The following is a 20,612-nucleotide window of genomic DNA, read 5'->3' as shown; positions in this document are numbered from 1 at the left end:
TACATGTCAGCTCACTGGGAGACATTCATTTTATTAGTAACACCTGTGCTTTTTCTACTGTGACAAGTTAAAACGCCTGCTGTGAAAAAGGATGACAGGTCCTTAAAATTTGTTTGAAGAAAATCTTTTTTTCTTTCACAGCCCTCAAACTCTTAACTAGGATTTAAATCTCTACACCAGTGGATTACAACCTGGGGAACATGACACCTTCAGCAGGTCATCTCAGGGGTTTGTGGGATACTTAAATGGCCAGTAAATAAAAACTGAGCATTTATTGTTTTGAACCTTATCACTAATCTTATGTTAATCCATTTTTAATCTTTAAAGAGACATTCCGGCCGAAAAGCTTGGTTACATCTGCTCTACACGAGTGATACATCCACAAAGGACAGAGGACACACACAAAAACACATCTCCATGTCGCACAACTTTAATAGAATATTTTAACTAACTCTGTACAAATCGAAAAGAAATATTGCGCAAGTAACAAATTGTGAATAAGAACCAGTTAAGGCCATTGCTAGCACACGGTCCAATGTGGTAGATTTGAAGATGTCAACCGTGGCTCTGAGAGATCTGTCCAATAAGATCTACAATCGTTCTTTTTAAAAAGAGAGAGGGATGTTGGGGGGTGGGTATTCATTTTGCTGTGACTGCTAACGCTGGCCAGTCACCAGGCAAAGGTGTCCAACCAAACGGCCAAAATCCAAGTGCAGTATATAAAATACATTGGCAACCTCTTCTATTTGTTTTCCACAGACATTCTACTGAATCATTAGACAATAACAGAAATATATATATATATTCTTTAACAACTTTAAATGCAGAATTAGATTACACTGTGTTAATGACAATTGGCAAACAATTAAATAAAAGAGGACGGTGGGTTTCGTCTTTCATTTTGGCTTGTTGGCAGCAGAATTAGCATTTGATCCAAATACCCGCACACTGTCCCGTCACTGACTTTAAATGACATTTGTTAAGAACTAGATATATACCAGAAGTGATAACTTATAAACAACCACAAAAGGCTGCGGGTTAGCCACTGTGTCTGCTTACATGCGTCATCTTTTAGGGAAATATTCACCAGACTGGATGTGATGCTCGGGCTGGGAAAATCCAACAAGCTGAAACCAACCTATGTGGACAGAAATGTCTGCTTTTCAAATGTCTCCATAATGGAAATTGTTCTCATTATCATTGTTAAAAACAAGTTCAAAGAGCATTTTCAGGGGTGGTGGGGCAAACGGAGAAGAGCAATATACGACAGTGCCTAAACATGACCTCATGCTTGTTAAATGATCTCAATTAGAGTTGTGTGTCCACTCGAGCGCTCAGTTTAAATGCTTGTTAAGCCCAGTGCACCTGGGCAGAAGTGAGCAGTTCTAAAGCAGAACACGTTTGTTCAATGTTTGAGACTCATTTTGAGAATAAAAAAAACACAATTTGGCAGTATTCGCATTTTGATGACCAGTTAGGCCCAAATAAGATTTGAGCCAATGATGCTTGAGCCTATTACTTGCGGCTGGGCCTTAAAAGTTCCCAAAATGCACCACTTCATACAGCTGCATGACACCAGAATAAATAGTCCAATGACATGACAATGAATATTTAAAAAAAAGTAAATTAAATTCAAAATGATACATTGTATGTCTCTTAAAAAACACCCTAAACAAAAGAAAAACACTGCAGCGACCCCAGTGAAAGATTAAGTCAGACTTGTTCAGCAGTTTCCTGGTAAACTCACACTTCTCTTGTTGGCATTAAAAAACCCTGAGTAACTGATTTATTTCCATGAAAACTAAAGTTGGGAACCATTCATTTCCTATCGTTTTTTTTCCATTTGATGTTCTGAGTTTCTTGGCAGTAGTAACCTACTCCAGCTTACCAAAAGAAGAAGACCGTCCCTGTGGGATGCTGTGGTACTTTAATTAGAGTCACTTCCCGCTTTGAGTTCGAATGAAGCCAAATAAAAAAGGGGATGAGATGGGCGCAAGACAAAAGAAAAAGAAGTCATGCACATAGTAAAAACACAGTTTGGTTTGCGTTCTATTGCGTTCAGATGAGTTCATAAAAGGGCAGAGCCTGCAAGAGTAGGAGGACTTGCTGATTGGCTAAGAACTGATTTGATGGACAGCAGGTCTCCGCCTCCCCTGATCACCCCGGTTACTGCTGTTTGCATTCGGCTGGCTGGGGCTGTTCTTTCTGTGGGGAGCAGACAGACAGAAACAAGATTAGAAAACACTAAGACAGAGAGCTGATGAAACCACTGGGCTTTAACTAGCAAGAGGCTACGAAAGCAGACGCTAGAGAAACATCTTCTTAACCACTAAAAGGAACAATGTTAGAAACCTGGGATGAGACTACAGGAGGAAAAACAGATGGAAAGAGCAAAGACAACAGAAGCCGTATCTACCCAAGATGTGAGTTGAGGGTCCTAAATACCCTGGACTACTGGGAGAATCAAGGATGTAGTGAAAGAGAGAGGCAGCCAGAATACTAAACCAAAGTGTATAATGTATGTGGGACGCCATCCTTATTTCTCCCTTACCTAGAAATGCATGGGGTGAGAATGATTACGCCTGTAATGGAGGGGAATCCAGGGAGGGGAGAGACAACAATATGCACAAGTTTAATCATCACATTCCTTCATGACATAGTGAGCACAGTGAAACACAGCTGAACTTGGTGAATGGGCACACTGAATTCCTGAGGCAAAATGAGTAACTGAACAGGTACCACGAGAGAAAAGCTCAACACAACAAGCTGCTAAAGAAGCTCATTCACAGACAGAGCAGCATTGTGGGTCACTCCTGATAATACTGCTTACAGGCCACGTAACGACCTTACTCGCCACCAGCCTGGAATAGCTCATAATGGATCATCTCACCAAACCATATGCCCAACAAAACCACGTAATAAATGACTCATTCACTGCGGCCATTATGTAATAACTTGTAGCCAATGGTGTGAGAGAGTGATTACAGGGAAAGAAAATACTTCTCCTTCTCAGGATAGATTGCTTGTCAGAGCTGGAGCTGGAAATGTGAGATGCAATTAAAGAACTTTCATGAATAGATGAATTAAAACTAATTTTCTCATCATCATGGGGGCTCCAGTGAATGAGAGACCTAAATCTAGTAATACTTTTTGTCTATAAAAGCCAAATAATAAATTGTCTGATTTGTCTTAGCTAAACCGTGCTAGGTTACTGCTGCCCATATAAACAGTATCATCAGTATAGAGAGGGCCAATAAGACAGAACCCTCGTAACACCTTGATCCTGTGTAAGAACATCATGATTTTGCAGTTAATTAGCAGGAAGCATTGGATAACAACTAGTACATTAGACGAAAACTGTGTGTCAACTTTATTCAAATCATGTCAGATAATGTTTGCACTGGCAAACATCCTTTACTGAGTGCATCCTTTACCAGACCAGGACAAATTAAACTGTGGTGCCAGTCTTTCTTCCCAGTGTTCAAGGCTAAACCAACAACCAACACGATAGGAGCGTTTATCTCTGCAGATATGTGACTATACCATGGACCACTGAGCGTCAACATGATATGATCTTGGGTTGGCAAGACTACGTTTTATTTTACACAAGTACGATGATAAAGTTGACCTGAGCTGAATATTTCCCCCACACGGTAATAGCGTCTCCAAGATATTCAAATATGTGTAACAAGACTGCCAATTCATTCCAATAGAAGTGCCTCATGCAGTGAAAATGCTGTAAATAGTTCTATCATTTCCTTCAGCTCTGCATGATGCACATGCATTTCTCTAGTTCTGCCTGTCTTGAGTATGTGCCCACATGAACAGTAACCGAATTACATCCTGATACACTTTTAGTGGCTTTAAAATAGAAAGTGGACTCAATGGCTTAAATTGTGGAACACATCAAGGAGACTTGTTTTTACATATGAGATAAGAAAATGTCCCCTCTAGTTTAAGAAGCCCTCTCTGAGCTCCCAGAACTGCTGTGCTGTTCCAGGGGGCTTTGTTTAATTCTCAGCTCACTAAGCTACCTGACACCACCATCGCTGCACTAATTAAAACAGTCATGTTGAAAAAGATTCATTAGAATGCAAACACATCACAAGCAGATGCACAATCAAGTCAGGAATTCATACTGACCTTGGGGTCGAAGTCTCCCTCGTCGTCGTCATCATCACCCTCCTCATCTTGCTCCTGAGACACAAAAACAATTGTAAGAATGATTGTGATCATACAGCCCTGTGTAAGCAGTGAGGTCCAGCTGTGTGGAACAACATCACATTCACAGTGTTGAAGTGGGAATTGCTAACCTCTTCATCTCCCTCTTCCAGCTCCTCTTCTTCAAACTGCATTAAAAAAATTAAATTGATAGTGAAAACATACCCACATCTGGGACAGCAAAGACAATTTCAGCTCATATTTCAAAAGATTTTTTTTCAGGCCTTTTCTGTGTTCAGGTTTGTGTGTGCGTGTGTGCGTGTGTGTGTCTCACACTCTCGTCATCTTCCAGGGCCTCTCCGGTGAAATACAGCACTGCTCTGGGAACTATTCTCTCACGGAAGAAATGACCAATCTCAAAGTCTGTGGCTAGGGTGAACTCAGAGTCTTCATCCTGTAAAACAAGAACACAAAGCGATCACAGCTACGAATCTAAAAAGATTGATGGGGAAGGAAGAGGAAGTAAAACTGATGTGGATTGCATGAAGAATATGCTACAGTGTACTCACCATTTCTCCATCTGGTGAAGCTGTAATCATAAAGGAATATCATTTAAGTAATAAGAATATCATTTAAGCAACAAATACCACAACACTCTTTTACAATGACTATACAAGGCAGCTAAGGTCAGACGAAAGATGGAAAAATGGGATTTTAAACAGCATGTTCATTTTAAAATGACCAGCAAAGCCAACACTCACAGGTGGAGGTTACATTTGTTTTATACTGTAAAATCTTTCACTGGGGCATCTTTGGGATTACCTGTAATTTAACCAACATCTGAAAGCCCATTTAAGGAAACAACTACACTCATTACCAATGACATGACAGTGTGAGGTCACATCATTCACAGGATGTGACAGGCTGTTAGCAAACAGTTGTGCGCCACTAACAGTGACATCATCCCATCCTTCCCCTCCTTCCAACAATACTGTATTAGGGGAAACTGCTTTGTTATACTTAGACACTTCTGTACTTCATACTGTGAGCATCAGAATTTGATCATGTGCTCTAACATTACAGTATGATCATCAGCACAATCTTAAAAAGGTAGGCCCGAAAGGAATCGTGCTTTCATGCATACATACGTTTGACTTTTATAAATCAGTAATATTACATGACACACATGTATTTTTACATCAACACAAACACTTTTGAAAAGGATTCAAACTTTTTTTACAGAATTGTGACCACAGCACGTACTGAGCTGGCCATTTCAGAGTCCGTCAAATATGTCTTTGGCATGTCTGCACTGTGTTTCTGGTTACTTATTTGCTGACATATAAACTAATACCCATGCATTTGCAGTAAGCTAATATTGGTCTTGCTCTACTTAAAATGCAGGATTGCAGTCAGGTTGTGCAATGAATCAATCAATGTTATGTTTAGCTGTTAGACAAGAACATTCCTCTACTTTCTCACATATCCTGATAGAAGAGATATGATTGATGACAAAAAAATGCTCTTCCTCTCAGGTCAGATGTAGATATGAAAAGCTGTTTGTGTAGTTCTGTCGCCATGGTGAAAAAAAATTACAAGAACTAATTTCTTCAAAAATTCTGTTGTGTTCATCAGAAAGAGCATTTGTAGTGGCATCTACTCTCTAATCTAATCTAATAACAAACCTCAAATAAGAAATACACAATAGATCGTTTGGACTGCACGGCAGTCAAGTCACACGCAGTCTTTGTGCATGTTCACATGATCAGTGATGGATGGCCTATTCGCTAATGAACATCCCAACCACAGAACTGCACACCTGAACACACTGGACAAAGAGCTATTTATATGCACCAGTCATATTCCAAGGCTATGACTGAACCAGTAAGACGAACACCTGCTCAGCCAGTGAGTGATCAGGTCAACTTGTCAGAATAAGCCCAGGCATGTCTGACAGGTAAGATGACAACACAGAAAAGATAGCAGATATTAGAGTAAAGGTGTGTGCTGCCTAACTTACTGATCTTTTAAGAGAGAATGACTAACTTCAAGATCTTCCAGACTGACCTCACCTTTGATCGGGACAATTGTGCCAGCAACATTACCTAACGTCTTAACGTTTCATCAGAGTTAAGTTAAAAGCCTTAAAAAAACACTTCTCTGATTTTGAATGTGTTACAGTGATTGTCTTCTTTTTTAACTTTATCACTTATTTTTTCTTTTGAAGCTCTTTGACAAGTTGGGACTCATTTGTTAAATGTTTTAGGTAGTAGCTCGACAGGTTATTGCTTTGTCAGTGGTCACCCCACTTAGCCTCAAATTTTACATCAGTTAATTGACTGTTTAGAACCACAAAACTCTTAATTGTGTTAGGTGGAAAATAATGGTAAAACCAAAGATGACATAAATGCTCCATGGTCCAGTGTGCACAGCTTCATGTGCAAAGCCAACATCAGTGAGCAACGGACTGTTTGAAGTACACGCAGCAGAGCAACTGCAAAATCCAACACAGTTTTAAGACTCTGGCGCCACCTGCTGTTGAATTCAGCTTCATGCAGTAATCAACGGTAAAACCACATGATATGCGTCCTAACATGCTGCCACACCAGCTGCAGATGAACACAAACATGCTGACTGCCAAAGCAGTTTGATTTGTGTGTGGCTCTCCCTCTCAGAGCTTTCAGTGATTCAGGGTTTGTTCAAGAGGGTTGTGTGCACAGCTAACAGAGCATAGCTATGAATTTTAACATTCACTGCAATGTGAGACATATACATAAGTTGTTGACAGGAGGAGTAATTGCAATGACTGTTACATTTAGACCTCCTGAGAAATCCATTCCTCTTTGCATGTCTATTTCTGTGTGTGCTCTCACCTTTGACAGGGTTAAAGAAGTTGAAGAAAGAGTCGTTGGGGACCTGTTTAGTAACAGTGCGGACTGTGCCACGGCCTTTATGCTTCTGCTTCTTCTTAATGGTTTTCACCGTCACATCCTTCCCCTTGTGCCAGTCTATCTGACAGCTAGAGAGAGGAGTTGTGCAAAAAAGTGAGAGGCGGCAGAAAGCAAGGACACAAAAAAGATAAAAGTTGGGAGTGCCAAGTGGAGGTTGATATGTGGGATGTAAAGTCAAGAGAGATTAATATAGAAGGAGTGAACAGAAATGTTTTGCAAACCACACTATCTCTATTTTTTCCTTAAAGCTCATCATCATATGTGTCAAATCCACAGCTGAACAAACATGCTTCTGTGCTCTGGCTCTTACCCTTCACAGTCAATGATTTCTGGCCCCTCGAATGAGAAAGGGTCTGAGGCGTCAGGCTCTGACTTCATCTTGTAGACTTTAGTGAGGACGGCATTGTTGAAGTAACCATTGGGCTCAAAGTGGAACTCTAATGTAAAACTCTGTGAGAAAGTTCAAGCGAGACAGATAATTACACTCAGCATTTCAGCTCGACTAAGTTCATTCATTTCTAATGATATCAATGATACAACATGATGATACTGACCATTGGCTGTCCGGGCTCAGAAAACTTCACTTGAATATCTTTCAAGTGCTTTAGGATGGGCTCATCGTGTTCCTGATGGTACATGAACAGTCAGATCAGTGACACGACAGTTCAGAAATGGGGTGAAATGTGTATAGGTCCTGAATGAGAGATCAATCATTTCAATGTACCTGTAGCATGTCACTGAGCATGTCCACACTCTTGAATATGGTGAGCCAGAACTCAGGGATACCTTTTGGATCTTCCTCTGGCGTGGCTTCCTCTTTCTTTGCATCCTCAATAGCAGCTTTTTCCTTTACCTCCTCCTAAGGGAAGTGCAGCAGAGCACTCATCAAACTTCACTGTTTGAACAAACAGCTTAAACAATCTACTTTAAGCTTTCAAGTGAGTCACTAAGATCAAGATCTTTGACAAGATACAGATTTTCTGTGTGCAAAAAAAAAAAATAAATAAATAAATATCACATACAAACAAGATCGCTACACAATCAGTGAGTCACAAAATCCTCACAGTTTGTTAGTCTTGCTGATCTCCCACAACCCTGTCATTTCCTGTTGAACACAATACTGTTTGCTTTACTGAAAAGGAGGCAGATGTTGAAAATGACTTTTTCCTGTATGTCCTGCACGTATTCCTTCACCCACCATGAAGAGAGAAGCTTCGTTCTTTTATTTTAATTAATTTGGCAGATATTTTCTTTTGTTGTGGAAAACCAGAAGAAGTACAATTTTGCAAAGTACTAAATCAAAGGAGCACTTACGGCTAGCTCCTCCTCTTCCTCTCTGTCACTGTGCCACTCACACTCTTCGTCTGTGGGTTCCACTGTTCCTGTAACAATTTCTCGTCTCTGTGACACACATATACACACACGCGCGCATACACAGATTATGACAAAGTTAATTATTTTTGAGAAGAATTTGGCAATATTAGCATATTATCTGTACATGAACAAGCATTTAATCAACAAGGCTGAATTATTTTCAGCTAGCATACTGAAATCAAAACCATTTTGGAGACAGACTGACACACACACTGACATATATATACACAGTATACACGCAGCACAGACAGGTGCAGCAGGATTACAGCTGCCAGTCTCCAGTGAGACTAAGAATGGCTGAGTTCTTGTCACTCGCTCTGGAAATAGCCTTGACTGACAAAACAACAGTTGACTACTCGTTGTGGCAGTTTTCAATTTAGCACCAAGGATGCGTCCTCACTGTCCACATATTTGACCAGAGACATACTTCACCACCCATTAGTGCAGGGAACACAAGTGATTCTTAAATACTTGGCATCTTAACAAATAAGAAGCCTTATTTGTTGAGACCTTGTTTTTTTTTGTATTTTTTTCCAAGTCTTTGCTCTGTTTGCCTTAACATGAAACAAGCAAGGTGTTGAAATCAAGTTAAGTAAAAAAAAAAGTTCTGTTTTAAGAACATTATTAATAGTACCTTCTCGAATAGTGGCTGATAGAGGGCAGCATACTTCCTCTCGAGCTCATGGACCTCCTCGTAGAATTTAGCCTCTATGTTGGCACATTGCACCTGTAGCCTTTTAAGGGCATGCACTCGCCTCTTCACTACTTTGGGAAGCATGCTATGAGAGGAGAAAAACATGAGAACTGACGTGAATTCAAAAAATCTATAGCCAAAGTAATATTATGGTCTACATTTTAGAAGTAAAACTGCTATCCTGAACCGATTCTCACACAGTCCTGAAGTGTTTCTAACAGGGGAGTCCTCAACTTAGAAGGCTGGGAACCACAGAAGGATCTCAAAATGGTTTTAAGATGAAGATAATTTTATTTGTGAGTGTTATTTGTGGTAGTCACTGTGACTAAGAGAAAGCAATAAATAATAACAATATTAATTATCATTATTATTGTTAGAATCTTCAGTGAGTGAAATGTCCAATGCTAAACATAACAGAGTAGTTCACTATATTGAACCTCAATTGGATAACGTAATATGTTTTGATTTTGCATACATTTAACTTTGTAATCAATCTAAGTAATTAAGCAAGTATTAAGTATTTCTCATCAAGATAAAAACTACCACATGATATCAAGGTCAAAATATTGAACATTTAAATTAACAATCAGATCACAAGCACCTCACCAGAATTATCACCTTGGGTAGAGCATCATATTTAAGTCTGGAAGTTACTGTAATTTTCATCTTTTGGCTAGTAAGTGCCAATTATATCAATGTGCAACTGACAACTGTGACCGAAACTTTGGCATTTTGAAAAGCCAATATATCTGCACAGGCAATAAATAATATCAGTGTCCAAAGACCATAAAAATAAAAAGGCTGTGTGCTAATAATTGTTGATTAATAGGTTTAGGTTTTTGAAACGTTGCCATCCTAAGGTGTTCAGACAACTGATGTTAACAGCATAGTGTAACCATGATCATCTCTCCATTTTTACCTTCTTTTTCACAGCATAAACAATCTTCACTGACCTTTCCAAGAAGTGGTAGCTGACAGGTCTGTCCATCTGCCCACCTGGATTTTGCATCCCTTGATCCCCTTTACCTGCCAAACCAACAAATAATATTAAACAGGTATACCTCTCACATTTTCATTACACAAACTGTTTATTAAAATGCTAAGAATGAGGGTTGTGCAACTCTTTTATTCATAATTCTGTTTAAATTGTGGTTCATTATATACTTAATATAAAATAACCCAATACAATAGCACTCATAAATAAGTACCGTGTGTTCTGCTTTTCTGTGTCAGAGAATGTGGATTAAACTCTAGGGTTGGGTCAGTTTCCAGTTTTGCTGGTCCAGTCCGGTGTACACCTTAAACCATTCTATGTGAACCGGCTGAACTGGCATTTGTCATTACGGGAAATCCTTGAAAATTCTGGCATTACCTTGTTAATACAAACTCTACAACAAATGAGAATTGTTTCAGGGGACAGGAACCCTACATTTCTTAACAAGAGGTTTTTTTTGTTGAACAGGGAAGAGTGTGCTGATGACATACAGCAAAGGGCTCCCAGCTGCAACTGAATACATGGGGCTCACGCCCTACCAGGGAAATAGCGTTAGCATGCCCCTGCAGAAACGCCTTGAGGAAAACTCATTCACTTGCAAAGTTCCAATATGGTTCTTGAAATTTTGATTTTGAACTGATTCTGTTATCTTTTCATGCTGCATGGGGCTGCAGTTTTATTTATTATTTTAATGTTAAACTTGTTACATTATGTTCCACTCAGGAACAGCTGAGTCACCTGTAACACCTTGTTGTAAAATGTGGTATTGCCAGCAGCTAGCTAAACAGGCAGCTCAGGAGGGCCTTGTCTCGGATACTGATTAGCATTTACAGTAACCAATAGCATCGAATGTGTGTTATGCCACCCGGCCATGTAGCTAACACCAGCAGATTTATTAGCTGACTCTGCCCAGGCTGGAAGCTCCCAGTGAACACAGCCAGCTACATTTAGCAGCCATCACACATTACTTTAGCAAAAAGTTATCTATCCATCGGGAAACTCTGTACATCACCTTGATACTAATTGTTGTCAAACTTGCCTCAGGGCTGTGTTTGGTCCCCGTCCAGCTGTGTTCACTGGGAGGCTGTTAGCTAGCAGCAGTTAGCAGTTACTTTAGCAACAAGTAAAGGTATATGTTCACAGTTGAGGCAGCCAGAGCACACAAGAGGGAAAAATGGAAAATATTTTCCCCATATAATATGGTCCAGTTTCACCCAAATCAGTGAACAAAGTTATCGGTCCCTGCCCCTAGAAACAGCATCTTTCTGTTTGAACATCCATGGTGGGGTCAGAAAATTAGCATATGTCCCCTTGTGCAGGATGAGTCATCAACATTTTAAATTCCTTAATGACAGTCTCTAAAATACCATTAATAACACCCATTAAACGACTTTTTTGGCAGTGTTGGGTTAGATAAGTTTTGCTGTATAGGTGATGTAGAGTGCAACACGTGTGATAAAAACACTGAAACATTGTTTTGACTTCATGGGAACTTTAATCTCAAACTGTTTTGAAAATGTGAAAGTTTCACTTAATGCACCCCAATCTTTTTTTCTACATCTATACAGACATGAATATAGAACAGCTATTATTAAACTGTGGGTCAAAACAGTTTTAACTACCTGATTTAGTATAGTATTTAGTAAGTTCACTTAAAAATAACGTTAGGTTTGTACTCACCTTTATTGGCGTCCATTACCGAGTGGCAGCTCCTTCCTCTGATAGAAACAGAACAATTTTTTTTGACATATACACATTATGAGTCACAGACAGTGGTTGAGTACCTGACAGAACCAGCAACTGAGTTGGGAAAAATCCCTGTCCTCTGTTATTCACCAGCGAGTGCGGGTTTAATCATTCTTCTGCATGTGACACGTTTTTGATTATTACAGTATACTACTATTATTGCCACAAAATCATCAGTGTTCATATATAACATCCATGGTTTCACAAACTGAAATAAACGTCAGCAACAGAGGAAAACAGAGCGACTGACAAACCAGCTGAGCTAACTTTGACCAACAGCAACCCTGGTGTTGAGCAAGCGCAGGCCGATGACGCATTGACATGCTAACGGCAGCTGGGCAAGGCTATGACAACATAAGTTAGCATATCTCCATTTACAAGAAGTAAAATGACTATCGCAGCCTCTGACAATCACAGGGGGACACGGATAAAACAATATTGAATGAATCTACACGCCTACATAGGTTTACAAACAAGCACATACAGCATTAATTACCATCTAGTATGGGCGGTGCCAAGGATTGACAGGAGATAACCGGGGTTGCTAGCTAGCAAGAAACTAAGAGCCAACGTGCTATGAACAATGCGTTAGCTAAGAGCAAGTGCGAAGGTTAACACGTTACATTAACCTTTTCTCCCACATTCGTATCAGACAATTGGGATAAATCAGACTGATGCCTGGTTAAAGCAATGATACTATTCCTTTCAGTATGCAGATAAAACTAGCTGTTAAGGTAAGAGATATGCTACTAGCACACTGCTAGCCGCATTCGAAAGCTAATATCAGCTAGCTACCGTTAGCTCGCACGTTAATAAAAGCACCAAGAGAGAAAACACAATGTCTTGACGACCGTTCATCAGCGGTCTGTCAAATTAGATGAGATAACTCGTAACGTTCAAAATCAATACACTAACATGGCAGCAAATGCTCGTATTAATGGAATGTTTGTGCCCAGTAGCTCTTTTAGCAGTCTTACCTCTAGCTGAGCGGAATTCTAGCTAGTCGCGTCGCTCACGCGTCTTCGCTTCAACCCCCACGCGCGAGCAACACACGCGCTCCAGCATCCTGGACTCTCATTGGACAGCTAATGAAGGAGGGCATAGTGCTGCATTCAAGTACTATGCTGTGAAAATGTCAGTTGAGGGGCCACCTACAGTGTTACCTTAACAAAAAGACAAGTTGAAGTAACATTCAGTGTACAGTACATGTATATGTATTTATCTCAGTACTTACACAAATAAGTCAGACAATCTAATTCTCATGTCTAAGCCAAAATGGCAATCCTATTAAACATCAGATTTGGACAAAAAAGTAAAGCACTTTTCCTGAAGATATCTCAATTTTGTGAGGTTCATGTGCAGCTTCATTAATTACAGCTTTCACATTGTGCTTTTTGTCACCAGGGCCCTTTTCTGACATAGTAGAAAGACCACATATAAACCACACAGATGTAGATGTTTTGACTAAATTTATGAACAACAAACCTACAAATGAGGTGTACCTGTGAATAATAAGTAGACAATATCTGTGTGAGTGTGTGAATGTGAAATAAATCCTCTACAAAGGGCAAATGATGTTAGCTGGCAGGACAGGGAATGAGGGAAATGATCTTGCAGGTCTGCTCATGTAGACTCCTGAGCCAAGCCTATTCAGGTGTGCTACGTCACTGACAGGTCTCAGCTTCACCCTGATGATTTCTGTCAGTCAAGCAACCAGGCACATTACAAAGTGTTCCTGAGCCCATGTCGTAATCTCCTTTATACAGTCATGTGTTCACAAAGTGGTGAACCTCGCTTCACCTTCAGTTGTGAATGACTGAGCTTTTCCAGGATGTCCCTTTCATACCCATCCATGATACTATCACCTGTTACCAATGAACCTGTTTACCTGTGGAATGTTCCAAACAGGTGTTTTTGGAGCGTTCCACGACTTTCCCAGTCTTTAGCTGCTCCTGTCCAAACTTGTTTGAAACATGCTGCTGCCATCAAATTCAGAATAAGCAGATATTTACAAAAATCAATCAAGTTGATGAGGTATGTAAAATCTTAAATCTCTTGTCTTTGTAGTGTTTTCAACTGAATATACAGTATGTCATAAAGGATGAGCAAGTAGGGATACAATGATATGAGCTTTTCATGGCATACGATAACCGTCCCAAAAAATATCACAGTAGTTTTGCAGGTTACACCATTCTTATTCTTATTCCTATTCCTATTCTTCTTCTTCTTATTATTATTATATTTTTTTCTTTGTGGAACAAAAGCTTATAATTTAACAAAATATTATGTCTTAATAGGCATGAAACTTGATATATTCTTGAAATATTTTTTAATGACAGGGTAGCATTATCATACGGTAGATAAGTAAACATAAGTATTGTCCATGATATGATAATCATCCGTTTTCATACCATGTAATGTTGTCAGACCGGTATACCATGGCAACCCTATTAGTATGTTTTATATATGTTTTACAAAGTGTCCCCAATATCTTTTTTTGGAATCATACAGTGTTTTTCTAGTCTAAACCTTGAGATGAAAATGTATTTTTTGAGAATAAAACGAAATGTTAAACAAAGCAGTAAGTATTTCAAGTATTTTGAATACACAACTACAAGCTCTTAAATCATTTTGTTACTTTTTCTTTTCTGCCCAGCAAAATGCAAATTACAAAATACTAATACCGTCTCTGCATACACATCACCTAAAACAGGCAGGAACCAGCACTAGTGCAGGCCTGAAGAGGTGCTGCGTTTTAAGCTTACACCCTGTTCCGTAGAAACCCTGTGCACACCACTGCAATCTCCTGAAATACGTGGTCATACACATATTTATTTCAAAGCTGCATCTGAATACTATATATGGATTCATAAGTGTAAGGACAACTTGCGATCCACATCGGACAAGTGATTTTGGTTGTAAGCAATAATGATTCTTGCAGCATCTTAAGCCTTGTGACATTTAAGAGGACTTGAAAAAAGAGAAAAATATATGCAGCATTTTAGTCTGTTGTGAGTGCCTGTTCAGGTTATTTACATTTACATTTATTCAGAATCACTGTGTTTTTGTACAAAGTCTCAAGAATCAGACAGATCACGTTTAGACCACAAGAGGGCTTCATACATCCGTTCCTAGGAGACAGTGACTGTATGGGTGTCTGTGCTCCGAAAGAGGCTCTCACATTGCAGAAATGAATTAATAACCCAACGAGTGATGTCTGTTCTATGGTGAGTGCATGTGTTTATGTGTTTTTCATGCACTTGCAAGCTCAAATGCATCTTTTCACTCTGATCAGGCATGTTTGACAAGCCAAAAGCAGTGTTTTTTTAATGTCTGCCAAAGTTTTCAAGTGAAAACACACAGGAACAAATGAGGTGTATTGAATTAAGTGAGCTGACTGTATTGACAAGAGGTGGTCACATGGGTCGATTATTGGAGTGAGTAATGAAGGTAAGGTGAAAGTGAAATATTCTCCCATGTCTTCTGTGAAGTGATCACAGCATTAACAGCAGCTATTAGTTTTGAATGAGCGTCACTGTATTAATGTGAAGCTGATGATGATTGCTGTAAATGGCAAAAATGCTGTTTACTTTTTTATTCTTACATGAGGAACAAAGCTTTCCTAAAACAACACATTGCCATTGAACAAAAAGCCATAATTGAGAAAAGGCCTCAACAAGGGCTCGTGGTAGTTACCCTTTGAATGAATGAGGCAGTAAGGGACCAGAGCTATCATTTACCTGTTTTGTCAGAAACCGTCAGTGTTTTTATTGGATCCAAAAGATGACATTGAGGGAGATTTTAAATATGTGTGACAGAAGGTTTCACAATGGGAAGTGGTAATAGCTTTGAGTCATTTTCTGTCAGCAGCCACAGACAGGCACACATATTTGCTTTTCTCTTGTCATCAGAGATTGTGTCTCAAATGAGAAAATCCACACATCATTTCATATTATATTCATTTAGAAATAAGGTGTTTATTTGAACTTATTCTGTCTGTACAAGTGCACCAAACGTGTCTTCAGACTACATCAGCAGTGATCATATACAGTATTCCACTGATCCACCATGATTTTTTTAAATCTTTTTTTGCAAATATGCTCTTTACAGAAACAGCCCATTTTGTTACTGACGTAAAACCACTAAAATGCACCCTTCTTTCTGTTTGCGATCAACTACTGCATAGTGTACACACTTGAGAGGAAGTGACAGCACCGGAGCCCCTCAGGGTACGACTGTGGTTACCAGGCTTTGTGCCTGTCACAGTGTGACATTTGCCAGCAGGGTCTGTACTCGCAGAAGAAATTAAATGTGATTGTGTAGCATTTCGGACAAGCCAGGGATCTAGAAACAAGAGTACAGAAATAGCTAATTTTGGAACGATAGAGTGATCGTGTTTTAAATGGAAAGTGTGGCTAAATGTGGAGTGAAGGTCAGTGTAATGTGCATCTTTGAGTTGCTGCTAATAAATCAAACCATAAAAATGACTTTAAATTCATTTGAAAGACTTTGACAGTTTTGTGACCCTCTGTGGAATTTTTGTTGAGGTAATACGGTTAAGACAATAGTAACATCTGCAGCTCTTGCACAAAGCTATAATTTACACGTCAGTTTGAAGCTCCAAACTCTGCAGACTACACCTTCCTCGGTCTGATGTACCCTGCCTCACTGAGTGGGCAGAGGTACACACCTGGCTGTTCGCATGTTATGCTGATGCCTCTACACTTGCCAATCAAAAGACCGTGCTCACCTGTGAGTACACGCACGACACTGTGTGAAAGTGCTAGTGTTCAAGTTCAAGTTACTTTACTGTATAGTGTATAGTGCTTGCACTGATGGCAGATAAACTCTTATCACATTTGTGCGCATTCTGTCAGATCGGCTGATAGCAGCCAGACTTTCAAGGACTGTATATACAATTATCATCCCTGTGAATTGCTCAAGAAGCACTATAGAATGGATCACAGATGCATGCTTTCAACATATATCACTCTTTGGAGGCTGGAGGAACCCAGGAAAACATCACTATGATGACATAATAAGTGTAGCCCAAAGGCAAATGTGCCTTCTCTCTGACCCAAACCTGTAGGTCATATGCATGGTTATCTGTCACTAAGAGTAGATCATCTACACACTAAACACAAACAACATGTGTGCAAGCTGTTGTGTTTAGCTTAGACTTTTCTGTTCCTTAACATTTACTTAAAATTATATGCTTTGTACTTCCGTCTCCTGCATCATTCAGTCTGTCCTGGAAAATGAGACCCCAACAAAGAACACAGACTGGATGGTGTTGGTAAGAAAAGATTTATTTTATTTTAAACAAGGATCTGGAGGGGGTGGCTGATGATGGAGAATGGGATCCAATGGCAGCAGAAGCGAGGAAGGATGGAGGAGGGACATGGCTGGGTGTGAGCACGGAGGGAATGAGGAGAAGCGTGGCTATCAGGGGAAGCTTGGAGGCAAGGTGGCTGCTGGCAGACGGACAGGTGAGTGATGATCCTGAGGCACAAAAGATAGAAGTTAGTCACATGAAACACAAAAAGAATAAATCACCACAGTCTTTGCCTTGGTTGTTCCTAACCCACAACGTAAAACAAACAACTTAGCTAACCAGAGACTCGAAATCATCGACAGATGTGATGTGAGATGTGTGAGTTTATAACCAGCTGGTGACACGATGATGACGGTGTCTCCGTGCCTTCTGTCGGATCCATGCTTGGACAGGCTCTGAGCCCCCATGACAATGAATAGAAATAAGTGGGTAACAATCGATGAGTGACAGAACCTTTGCATGTAATTGTCTTCCCTCTTTCATACATTGATCAGTCAATTCTTCGGCATTGATATATTAAATGAAGAAATGCACGACTCAGACAGATCTGGAGAATGATCTGTTTATCATTTCTCGAATCAATACTTTTACCTTTGAAAAGAGAAGCACACGTTTTGTTGTCTGTATTGGTTATGGTCTGGAATGAAAGTGGTCTGGACTGAGACGAGGTGGTCTAGTCAATGTCTTTGTTGTAATTTGTTGTTCTTTTTTGTGTGTGTTCTTGTTTCTCGCTTGTCTCACTTTGACAAACACATGCGCGCACACACACACAAAAAAAGGAGAAGAAAGGAATTGACGTCCTCCTTAAAGTGGATGCCATGATAGCCTGGTCTTTTTTTTTGTTCCTGCTGATTGAACACGTAGCAGCAGCATCTACTTTGGCCCATCTCATCCCACTGGGGTATTGGTTTTGTGAATGAAGTGGCCAAACTCCTAGATGGCAGTATTGATAAGTCCAGGAGGACAGGGCGGTGTTTATGAGCCATCCTGCCCCTGCATCCTCTGTTGTCCATTAAACCCCTCTCCTCCTAACGCATGGGTAATGGCCTATCTGTACACCATAATCAGACAGACACACACATACACACTGAACGTAACAGGCCATCAAAATAAGACACACAAACAAGCGCACACACAGCAAGCAGCCACATTGACACAGCTGCAGCCATTACTCACAGGAGGAGGTCTTCGGTGGGGGTAAGGGATGAAAAATGGCAAACGGAACTACTATATCTCGTCTGAGGTGACTGCGTCAGAAGCCCGGCGTGCATAACAAATTCAGCAACACCATCGATCCAACTTATGGCAGGCTAAGTTCTCTGCTTGCGCTTTCTGCGATTTGAGTGCAATTTACTTTCATCTGCACCAATAAGCAATGTCAATCGTGACGTCTTGTTTGTTTGTATTTTTTTCTATTTGTTGTCCTCTGCTGTCTCCATTCATCTGATTCTGCAACGACAGATAAACCTTTTAGCCACCGACAAAAACAACCCATAACACCTACTATCACGCACGCACGCACACACACACACACACACACACACACACACACACACACACACACACACACACACACACACACACACACGCAATGATGGATTTTGTGTGTTGACAGAAAATGTAAATGACTAGTGGCTGTTTTTTCCCCTATAATTTCAGCATCAAAATGTTGACAACAAAACAGGGTTTATTCAGATCCTGACAGTGAAGGATTTTCTGTCAAGGGCACACTTACTTTACTCATTTTCATCATTAATGGAATTACTTTTTTATTAGTCTGCAATTATTTTTTCAAATAATTCATTGGGTTTTGTGTCCAGACAGCACAATAGGAGTGCTTTAGTTGCATGTGCTTTAAGTTCGGGTGTCTTCTCTGCTAAATGTATGCAACAGCAGTGGGTCTCCTGAAGCCCCCCGAAGTCCTGAAAGATGACACTTTTTATCTCAAAAATCTGCACAATGGGAGCACAAGTTGTTATCTTTCAGACACAAGATGATTATCTCACACACGCACACAAACTGGCATCCACAGAAAACTCTGTTCACATCTTCAACTGGAGCATCTGCTGATTGATTCCATGCCCAAAATGTTATGATCCACTAAAGTTAGGCATGACACAAGATGAACAAATCCCTGTTTTTGTTATCTTCTCCAACATCGTGACTGTAAGGGAGCCGGGAGGGACAATAGACAGAATTAACTCCTCTTTGTTTGGGAGGGGAGAGGCCTGGTGGAGATCTGCACTAATAACTGCACTCTTCTGTAAGTCTCTAAGTCTCTAAGTCTTCAAATGCTTCACTGTTTATTAATGAGTTTACAGACGGCTTCTCACACAAAATCATTTGTCGTAATGTCTCTAAACAAATAGTAACCCGAACATTATTGGGGTTATTTTATGGACGCATTAGAAGTGCTCTGCAACTTGTTTGTTTTGGAACAGAATCTTCAGGATTTTGGGGGCTTTGTACTCTTATGATGAAAACATAACATTTAGGCCTAATTGTGTGCCGTTGTATACTGAATGTTAGCTAAATGTTCTGAATCATGGCTAAAACATGGTTTCAGGTTGCTTCCATAGACTTGCATAAGATGAACAGTACCAAACATAGAGTCTTCAAACTGCAAACTGAGGAAAACTCCACAATTTAAGGAAACTAAGATTATGTAGAGATGGATTATTAAGTGTAAAGTCTTACTTGCATGTCACCCTCAGCTGAAAGAGATGGTGAAAACTGTTGACAGCACATGTTCAATGTCAAACACCTGGCCTATTCGAATCGTGAGCAGCCACGTAAACGTGATTATCATGAGCAGTTGTCAGTTTTTGCACACATGTAAATGGTTTAAAGAAGCAGAATACAGTTGACAGTGTGTCTGGCAGAACAAGCTGTAGTCGCACTACAGGTGGGGTTTATCTGATGCTCCAGCTGCTTGGTTGTTGTCATGGCCCTCCAGGCTGCTGGATGACAGGGGCCCATTAAGGAAAGGTAAATCTAATCAGGAGTCTCTCCAGCCACAGAGCTGTGTGCCACTGCTGGAGGGGGAATGGGCGATGTTACAACGTCATTATGCTGCTTCTGTAACCCCAGCACAGGGCAAATGGTTGGTAAGAGTTTAATGTGGTGCTTAGACTATTTATCTACAGGCAGGTTTGTGTTTCTGGACATTCAGACAGGTCAGAGATGAGAAGTGCTGAGTCGTAAGAGAGTCTTCTTATGACACTGTTCTCAAAGCAAACATAAAAATACATAGTTTGATATTTGAATAGACCCTGACATTAACGCTGTCTTTCCATTCCTTGTACCCCATGGGGCAGAAATAACCTCATTGGTGCTATTTGTGACCAGTGAGTTCTC

The 20,612-nt window shown here is 40.1% G+C and overlaps 1 protein-coding gene across 2 annotated transcripts; it reads right to left on the bottom strand.

The window, feature by feature from the left end:
- Positions 1 to 414: 414 nt before the first annotated feature.
- nap1l4a (nucleosome assembly protein 1-like 4a) lies at positions 415 to 12,971 on the bottom strand. Of its 2 annotated transcripts, none has more exons than XM_070972436.1 (14): positions 12,898 to 12,971; positions 11,855 to 11,892; positions 10,134 to 10,206; positions 9,121 to 9,265; positions 8,427 to 8,513; positions 7,837 to 7,971; positions 7,667 to 7,738; positions 7,423 to 7,562; positions 7,035 to 7,180; positions 4,731 to 4,750; positions 4,496 to 4,615; positions 4,314 to 4,349; positions 4,144 to 4,197; positions 415 to 2,205 (listed from the first exon to the last, which is right to left on the bottom strand). In XM_070972436.1, the coding sequence occupies exons 2-14, from the start codon at positions 11,868 to 11,870 to the stop codon at positions 2,167 to 2,169; spliced, it is 1,083 nt and encodes a 360-aa protein (XP_070828537.1). In that variant the 5' UTR covers positions 11,871 to 11,892; positions 12,898 to 12,971; the 3' UTR covers positions 415 to 2,166. The 2 variants fall into 2 exon arrangements, with proteins under 2 accessions (XP_070828537.1, XP_070828538.1); XM_070972437.1 differs by lacking the exon at positions 415 to 2,205 and adding an exon at positions 2,552 to 2,582 and having other exon boundaries at positions 12,898 to 12,961.
- Between the last annotated feature and the right edge of the window lie 7,641 nt (positions 12,972 to 20,612).

This window comes from Chaetodon trifascialis, chromosome 10 (assembly GCF_039877785.1).
Source record: "Chaetodon trifascialis isolate fChaTrf1 chromosome 10, fChaTrf1.hap1, whole genome shotgun sequence".
Taxonomy (NCBI): domain Eukaryota; kingdom Metazoa; phylum Chordata; class Actinopteri; order Chaetodontiformes; family Chaetodontidae; genus Chaetodon; species Chaetodon trifascialis.
Note: the sequence above shows the minus strand (reverse complement) of the source record. Positions and strands in the feature narration are given on the sequence as shown.